This window comes from Morone saxatilis, unplaced genomic scaffold (assembly GCF_004916995.1).
Source record: "Morone saxatilis isolate NCDOM2014 unplaced genomic scaffold, NCSU_SB_2.0 Contig14, whole genome shotgun sequence".
In the NCBI taxonomy this organism is placed as follows: Eukaryota; Metazoa; Chordata; class Actinopteri; family Moronidae; genus Morone; species Morone saxatilis.
In genome coordinates, this window is record NW_023339696.1 from 12,081,028 (window position 1) to 12,090,600 (window position 9,573).

The 9,573-nt window shown below is 39.8% G+C and overlaps 1 protein-coding gene across 1 annotated transcript in view; it reads right to left on the minus strand.

The window, feature by feature from the left end:
• The window catches only part of crebbpb (CREB binding protein b), a gene marked incomplete in the record, with an annotated part of 29,857 nt that extends 20,284 nt beyond the window's left edge, over positions 1–9,573 (minus strand). The window contains 1 exon segment of the mRNA XM_035654494.1: positions 8,687–9,573. Coding sequence (XP_035510387.1) covers positions 8,687–8,765 — 79 coding nt within the window.

Consider the following 9,573-nt stretch of genomic DNA (forward strand, 5'->3'; position numbering starts at 1 on the left):
AACAAGGAGCTCGTACCAGATACTTCTGTTGCATGGACGTGGTGTGGGTATTAAAAGTAGAAGCTATAAAAGCTGTACAGTCGAGCGCTCAAAACAAACGCTAGACTCAGGCATTGTTGTTATTTTGTGTTTAGCCCTAATCCGACCAGTTGTTATATTCAAACTAAACCAGGCCTGCTCACCATACAAAGGTAGAGATAATAAGTATAACATATGTATTTTAGGAGACAAAAACGCAGTACAACTAATGCTGACATCAATACAAAGAAAGGTAATGTATAATTCTATTCTATAGGAAATTCAAGCATTTGTTTACAGCAGGATGAATTTGAGTTATATTACAGGGCTCAAAACCCACTTTTTCTCCATCTTCCCAAAACTAACCTTGACCTCAGCCTTAGGCTTACCACCTAATGCTGGCCAAAATGCTTAGTGCAGGCCAACCAACTCAGGAAGTGAAATCTAAACTCCACTGACAATTCAGCTCTCTGGTCTGCAGTGCACACTGTGCATTGGTCAATATGACTCATAGTATTAGTACTAATATGGACTTGTAAGATTTTTTTTTTAACATTTAAAACTATAATTGTGTGTAGAAGAACACAATATGACTTTTCAGTTTGCATTTGAAAACACTGTAACAGCATAACTCACCAGTTTGCTTGTTAGTACTAATGTGCATGTGCATTCATGGGCAAGTGCATGTACACTCAAGCAGTTCAACAAGAGAAAAGGTGTAGAGGAAAAGCTCTGTAACTGATAGCACTCTTGTGGCTGCGCAGAAAAAACAAACAAGACGACTAAACACACAGAAAATTAATGAAGGTTACAGTCCAAATCACGCGTCTATGCTAAGGTCCTTCACGTGCAAGTGTGAGTGGGCTTGTGTATGTCAGCCAATAAAGTTTTTTTACCAGCACACATCCTCACATACATACCTGTCTCTGGCTACCTGGGTTATTAAGATTGGAGAGAAATCGATTTAAAAATATAATTAAAATCAAATTGGAATTCTTTTGCTTTTAGTGCGTACGATTAAAGCAACATGTCTCAGAGTTACAGCAAGAGACCTTGATAGTGTACAGTTGAGAGCAAGCACCTGTTCCTTACCCAAGGCATATTCAACAAGACCGAGACCACACAAATTTAAGATGGAGAAGATACAGTGGAGCCAAAAAGCCAGCTGAAGGAGACAAATTGCCTTCAGCATGGTGAGTCTTTTCACAAGGCTGAGAGTATAAGTTGAAGTTTCTCATTATACAACAAGGATAGGATGAGCATAACCCGTAGCAAGAAATCACATGAACATAGAGACAACGGAAGCATCCACTAACCAGAGAATCCCAACACTTGAGTCACACTATTCTCACCTGAAGAGCACATTGCTGCTGCCAGCTGTAATTCACCCAAAGCTTTTCAGCAGCCACATGAAAATCTTCAATTAGACTCTTCAGTCTGGGAGATAATAACAGGCTGTGCAGCAGGCTGTTGGTGCCTTACCAAAGTCAGAGAGAAATGGGATGGGATGGAGATGGAAAGAGCAAGATGCTCGAAGCAAGTCACTATGCAATCATGGAAGTGCTAAAGGGACATATCTGAACCAGGCTAAACATGGGGAAAGTAGTTAGTGCACAGCCTTCAACATTCAGTAGTATATGCTAGAGAGGTAAAGTTGCCTGAGGAAGTTTGATTAATCACGGAAAAAAAGTACTGATACAGGTATTCATCTCACTACTGCTAAGGGAACGCCTGTCATTATCTCTTATGAGAACTTAAAAAACAAGTACAAAGGTGGCCCATGGCCAGTATGAGAAAACAACTCACTTACTGCTTTTATTAAAGGCATGTATTGAAATTATCGTACATTATACAAGTGTCTTTGCTTTGAGAATAAGGCCTCCTTCCTCGTTTCCAGTGGCCATGTGCATCATATCTAAAGAAGCTCACATTCTTTATTATAAAGTTTCTGTTTCACTTTTGTTGGACTTTGTCCTTTGTTTTCGGCCATCCCTACATCCACCATTTTGGTCCAAGTACAGGAACACAATTGGGTGTTGTATCCGATCTTGGCTTGCCGTCTATTCAACCAGACATCAAAGCCTTAACACCATCAATGCAGTAGCATCACCCATTTCATTAGGTGCTGATGGTAAGCCTGTTGCGTCACATTATTATTAAAAGTTAAATATTGCTCTTATAATGCCATTTAAATTGTCAATGTGGTTCAACAGAGTTGTGGATTTTTATGCAGTATGTTTGTGAGCAGTGGATTTTGAAACAGTATGTAGTGTTACTTGGGTAAAAGATGAATAGAAAGTAGTAGCCTAGTTATACATAGCTGACTAAAGTAATGTTACTATCCTCACACATCGGTAAAGAGTCACTTCCTACAACAAACCCACCTCGGCTTGGCTGTGCAGTTAGGCTGTGGGTGGAGGAAGGATCAGATCCTTTAAGTAAAATTTCTAATACAACACTTTGAAAATACTCCACTATCAGTACAGTGGGGGTAAAACAGAGGCCTTTCCTCTGCTGCTGAAAAAAAATCCTTGAGGAAGTTTGGGTGCATGTCAACCCGAAGAAAGGGGAGGAAGAAGACGTTTTGCTTCGACTGAGGACGTGAAAACTTGGTGCTAAATGTATTTGTTTTCACAAGTTCCCAACTTTATTAAAAGAGCACAATCTTCTAATCTGCCTTAGCATAGCCATGACCTTATTTTTTGTGATTTTTTTCCCCATTTAGCTAGCGTGTACTTTTGTTTTATTTTAAAAAGTGTTTTTATGAGGTTCAAAAAGCAGGTCTGGTTACAAAAACAAAGAAAATATAATGCCTCATTTAAAAACTGAGGAAACACAGTGCTGGGCTGTTTTCCACACATTTGACTTGCAGAACATTTGTAAAACCTTTAATATGGCGGTTTATAAGAAAAGCTGTGATGGCTTCAAGATGTGTAAAATTAGTGGCACACTACACTTGTAAAGCTGGGGCTGCAGTCATTTACTGCACAGCGTTTATGAAACCCACAGCCATTGAGAAAAAAAAATTGGGAAAGGCTACATGATCTGAGAGGATGAAAAAATTGGAATGAAACAGCTCACAGTCTTGTTCCAGGGGATGTGAGCATCTTGTGGATGTGTGAGATACGAAGGTTACGAGAGGAGGCAGGAACAGGGTAGAGGTAAAGAGGGCTGCAGGGCAGAACTGTTTTGGGTTGGCATCCAGTGCCACCCATCGTTCTCCTCATTTCAAATCAGTTCCACCTCAGCTGAGACATTAGCCAGCAGTTCCAGAGTACCGTCTGCCCCTGCTCCACCACGCTGGTACAATATTTTAACACTTGACTGTATTTAAACACATGCTAATGCTAACATGGCTGAATAATGCTCACCCAGGGGTTTGGGTTATCAGGTACATAGACCAGAGGAAGAGGAAACCCAGCTAGGTGAACACTAGGGTGGGAGAGTGTCTGCCTGTTTCTCACCTTTAGTGCTCACACGCCAACTCAGTAAGACAAATGAAAACAAGCCTGACCCTGGCCTGTAGCCAGAGGAACAAACCCATACTGACACAAGTCTAGAGCACCATAAAAAACTGTCACACATTAACATAAACATCAAAGACAGGCTGCTAATCTGTGGCTGTGAGCGACAGCTCAGTGTGCAGTGGGCTGGATGTAGCAAAGGGAGACGCCTTTGCTATCTGTCACACTACCAATAATGGAAAGGCTTTACCAATAATAAATGTGACTCAGTAGGCTTAACCCATTAGAGCATATTGTGATAATACTGCATTACAATGCATCCATGGAAGCAAACAATTGCCATAATGAATTGAATCTTTGAAATGACTGAATACTGGTATCTAACGTTTAAATTTATATGCCACTGAATTTATTGCGCTAAAATATTTTACTATCTTTTTGAATTTATGTGGTCTAAATTTTCCTCTTTGAAATAAAAAGAAATTACCTGTATTGAATTTCTTTGTAAACGTATGTTCTAAACAGATTTACCAATTCACACCCATTGAGGACACTTCAAATTCAAATCAAGTAAATTTAAGTGATCACAAGAAAAGAAAGGTACAGGAGCGAGGCCAAAGCTACAGATTCCTCACACATCTGCCTCCGAATTTTCTCAGAATTAGGGCTTTTTCAAGTCAATGTGCCTATCCTCCCATCTGCAGCCAGGCACTTAAAATCATCTCAGTGTACTTAAGACCCAGAGCTGCATCCAGGACTTCAAATAGAGCAGGTCTACAAGAGACACTGTGCAATGTCTTACTGAATACATGTTTATGTGTGTGTCAACGGAGACATAAAGGGATTTTGGCAGCAGTGGGGGAGGAGTCGCAGTGTTGGGCTAATTTAGTGCTGGGCGATATACCGGATGAACCGGTATATGTTCCGTATGATATGAATATCTTTAGAATTTGTTGTTATAATTTAATGACACAACAGTTAATAACCCCCAACTAACTGTGGTTAACAGGACAAAACACAAAAGGCACATAAAAATTGTGACAATTTGTTTCGTACTTCTGCCACAGAATATTGGAGAAATCTCTTTGAATACTTAAAATACTTATTTTACAACTATTTTGAAATATTTTGTTTTGTAAAGTATTGAAGTAGCAAATATTTTTTCACTATAAAAACTGTCAAATCAAAGCCTTCAGTATAAACAGGATATTCTCTGTACTCCTGACAGTAGAATAAGCCAATATAAACATATTTAAGGGCCCAGTCATGCAAAAAAAAAGAAAGAAATTTACTATCATATTCTGTGAAACTGCTAGAATCTTAAAAAATACGATACAAGACACCCAACACAAAAATTTGGTCATACAGCCCAGCACTAGGCTGCCGGAATGACACTTTCCACATCAGCGATATCAATATTTGAAGATGTGCGCGTAGGCTCTGTGGAGACGTCCGTGAACGTGCAATTTGTTGTGACCACGCAGACTGTCCCACGGGGTGTCCGTTTGGGAAACAACCCAGGCTTCAGTTGGCTAGATAACCAGCCGGACAGCCACCAACAGAAGACAAGACAGACCGAAAAAAAAACTTCACATCAGTTGATTGTAAGTGGACAGCAGTTTCCGATCTCCACTGCAATTTAAATTGAGCGACTGCACCAATCTTTATGTACTCTGCAGAAGACAAGAGTGCAGTGGTGCAGTCCCAAAGCGGACTTCACTGAAATGAGTCAATCCATCCTTTTTCAATGCTTGATGCCAGCAACTGCACAAAAAATACCAACAAAGCCATGTTCAGTGCACAGCAAGTGTACAGGACACACACACACACACACTACTAGGATGTGCCAAGAAGGGTAATGTTACAAACACTATTTCACTACAAAGCTTTTAAACATAGTGAAAGTGTTGCCCAACGCCATGAATATTATTTTGACAGAACTATTTTCATAACTGATACAGTAGAAATGGGAACCATTCTCTGGTTTCAGCAGAGCTAGTTATTGTTATTGATACCTAAAGTTCGACACTGGTTCCTGAATGATACTTTTGTCAACACGGCTTTTTTTAAAAATCATTAAAAANNTTAAAAAAAGAAAAGAAAATACATTACACAATAGAGTACAATTACTCACTACAAAAAGAGGAAGCTGTTTAAGCATTGGTGTATATAAAAATTAACAACTGTCACGTAACACACACTAACAAACAGTATGGCAGCAATATGTCTAGTTTATTCCAAAGAAGAAGTGAATGACTGTGTGGGGAGTGTTTATGGTACTGGGAAACCGTGGCAGAGTGAGACTTCTCACTGTCTCTGCGCTACAGACCAGCTCCCCTGGGTCTGACAACAATCCACCGTCAACTACAGTGTTTTTCTCTCCTTTTAACTGTCGGCCTGTAAACAACACCATGCTGTCTGAAACTAACCCTGCCCCCGCTTTGGCATGGGGAGGATACGCAGCGGCTTCCATCCCAGCAGACGAAGAGGTGAACAAACACACCGACGAGCAGATACGGGTTAGCTGCAATGGCTATCAAGCAAGCAACACAAAGTTCACTTAGTGTTTCTGTGCAAGGAGCTTGTCTTGGTGTGTAAACGTAGGGTTTTTTTCCTGCACGCCTCTACAATGCGTGTGACGTTAGACAGCCTGCTGCGTGCTTTGGGGCACTGACGCTGATGAGTTCTACTTTGTTAGTATCACATTTTGGTTAAAACAGTAAGTAAGTAAGTAAATTGTGTTTGTGTGTAAATTAAGAGATCAGACGTGAACCTGGAAGTTAAAAATCCCCCCATACCAGAGAATGTGAAAGGTATTTCGATTACCCCATGTTCGAAAATTTTATATGTAAAGCACAGAAGGCTTTATGTCATACAATGGTTTATAGTTATTAAGAAGTATTATATATATATTTGTATTAAAGAATTATGAATTCTTGAGAAAGTGATTGATTTATAATTTAGTTTGTTTATTTGTTTTTGATGAGCTTGTTTATGTTAAAAAAAAAAAAAAGAATATTTTTGGATATTGGAGGCATTTTGGACTCTAGGTCGGACAAAACAATACATTGGAAGACGTTGACCAGCAAAATGTAATGGACGTTATTTTTATATTGTAGATAAAGGATTAATTGAAAAAAGTCACCAGCAGTTTGATCGTCTATGAAAAAAAATTTAAGTTGCAGCACAACTCTTAAAACTAGGGTTGTAAGAAAATATCAAAAAATATCGTTTTGTGATATTTATTTTGTGATATTGTATCAATTCTCAAAAACATTGTATCAACTTTTATGTATAAAACTCCAAACACTAGATAGATTACAGTCCTGTAAACATAAACTGAGGGCTATGATGTTGGATGTTATACTATGACAGTAATTAGATTACAATGTATCGCCTTGCTCACAGTATAGCCCAGTATATTGAATGGTAACCCCTGTATCGTGATATAGATCGTATCACCAGATACTTGCCAATACACAGCACTACTTAAGACACTCACTTTGCTTTGCTTGTTCACATTAGTGCTGAGACACAATCACTTAACACTTCTCTGCTTTCCCCTGAAGATCCTTTTCTTCATGTTGAACCTACATGAAAGTCCTGTTCAAGATTCGAAGACGTCACTTGTTCACCTTGGAAAAAACTGCAAACGTGGAGCTCTGGTGCCACATTTATCAAATTATTATTACTCTTGATCTTCACTCTGATGTAGAGTAGCTCCCATTTCTCAGTGACAGTGTTTTTGAAAACACCGTATATTCAGCTTTTAGGAGTTAGATCTTTTAGTTCTCCCCTGCAATCAAATGGCTGTGAGTGTCACTATGAGAAATATCAGCTCATCTCTCATTCACAGGTAACACATCATAGCAAATGTACATGGGTGAAAAGGACTTAAATCAGAGCCCAAGCTTTCCAAAAATGCACCTGTTACATTTTGGTTGTTACATAATAGTTGATTATAGAGTTGAGTTGAGTAGATTTTGTTCCCCTGTAAAATGCCCCTGGGGTCACAGGGTTGGGGATGTGTAAGAGTCGATACTGAGGAATAAATCAGGTATATGTTAAGCTAAATCATCATCATCATCATCAAATAAATGACCATATTCTGTACCGACTACTAACCACATACACAAACCAGAGCGTGAACAACACTGGGAGACTTTATCTATTGGTTGTGCGCTGAAAACCTCACAACTGACATCAAAGAGGGTGGCATACGCAAGAGGGTGGCACTTTTTTTTTCTTTTTCTTTTTTTACAAAGTCCAACTCTTCCAAGTAATCTCGCACTGTTGCTCTGCAGGTTGGACTGGTGGAGACGCGGACCCTAAGGCTAATTTATAAATCTCAAGTCTTATCGTGGCAGCAGCTCTCCTCCGCTCAGCGGAATCTCTGATCAACTGGCGGCAGAAAAGCTGGACGTAAACACATGTAATGTTGCAGTATAATTTCCCAGATAACTTTGAATCCAGACCACTCGAGCATTTTGCTACAGGAAAGCGGGGCTGGACCGTCAGTGGCAGGATGACCTAGCGGTGAGAGAGGTTGTCTTTCTATCAGCTTGCTTGGGGCTGTCCAGTAGCTGCACCGCTGAAGGAGTCAATGAGAAAAGACACTAAATGCAAACCAAGAGGCGGCATGTTCACCTGTGCTGGTAGGTAGCAAACACAAGAGTTTCTCTAAAGGGATCACAGTATGTTTTATTATGTTAGATTAATAAATGTACAGATGGCATCAGTCTAAAAAAGGTGCCATGTGAAAAGTCACCCCAGCAGATATAACATTATATTCACCTGTATGTCACAGATGTTATGATGGCTAAGAACTATAATGCAATTTACCTCAACTTTTAACCCTTTTAAGGCTGAAAAGTTTGGGAGCATACTCTCCACTGTTGAGCAATTCTCGTGTGATGAAGAGGCAGTGAGTTTGCACTTTTGTTTTAACACTAGTTGTAGATTTAATCAAACAATCCTGCAGGGACTTGATGTACAGTTTTCCCTGTGATATTTGCACAAGCAACACTGACTTCAGCGTAGCTTTATTCGTTAAGGAGAAAAAAAAGAAATGCATGTTCAGTTTAAAAACGCAATCAAGACTGGACATTGTGCAGGTTTATTTATAGAGACAAATCTTATTGCAAGTTAGCACATCCGATTTTGGAGGAGAAAAAAAAAAAAAGACCTCCACGTCCTGTTCTTACCTGGACCATCTGATCCTGAGAGAGGTGAATTCAGCTTAGGTCGCTTTGCAGAAGGTCCCTCCAGCAGATTGTCAGCCATCCTGGTCGGCAAAATTTTATGAATGGATGATGCAGGGAAAAAAATGACAGCAGGATCCGTCCAAGTTGTAGGCCTCTGGCTCGTAAATAACTGGTAACTTTTCCTTAACGTTACGCGTAAAGGAGCAATTTAACAATTTTTTTTTTTTTTTTTCTCTCTCTCTCTCTCTGGACTGGCAGACTGGCGAAATGCTGCCTGGAGAAAAAGGAGGTTTCAAAAGAAAGGCAACAGCGCCACGCTTCGCCGCCGAAGATCAACCCATGATAATCCAACACCCAACACCCACATAATTATCCTCAATAATTACGTCCAAAAATTATTTCGGTTCGAGAAAAATAAATAAAAATCAATCATAAAATATTACAAAAGGCGTAAGCAAATCCCTTTCTCCGCAGATCGCCGGTTTCACGTCTGTACAGAATCATTTTTTTCGCAGTCAAAAGGAGCAGCCATAAAATCTATCTCGGGCTTAAATAAAAAGAGCAAAATTCAAAAAATATTTTCTATGAGGTGGATTATTTTTCTCGTCGCTGTCTCCCGGTAAATACAGCGTCTCGGGACGGAGATACGGCGAGAAGCGGCGCTCTCTAAAAGGGAAATCAAATATACAGTGGGCTTTCGAGACGATAAAAACCCACGTAATCCTCACATGTTTGCATTAATTCTCATCGGAAGAACTAACACTTCGATTTTCTGCACGAAAAACGCCGTTTGAGCCCGGTCTGGGTAGCTCCGATCGGTTTTTAAAATTAATGCTCCCCCCGAAATCCCGATTCTGAGCCGCGTCAAGATGGCGGCTGTTGATTCC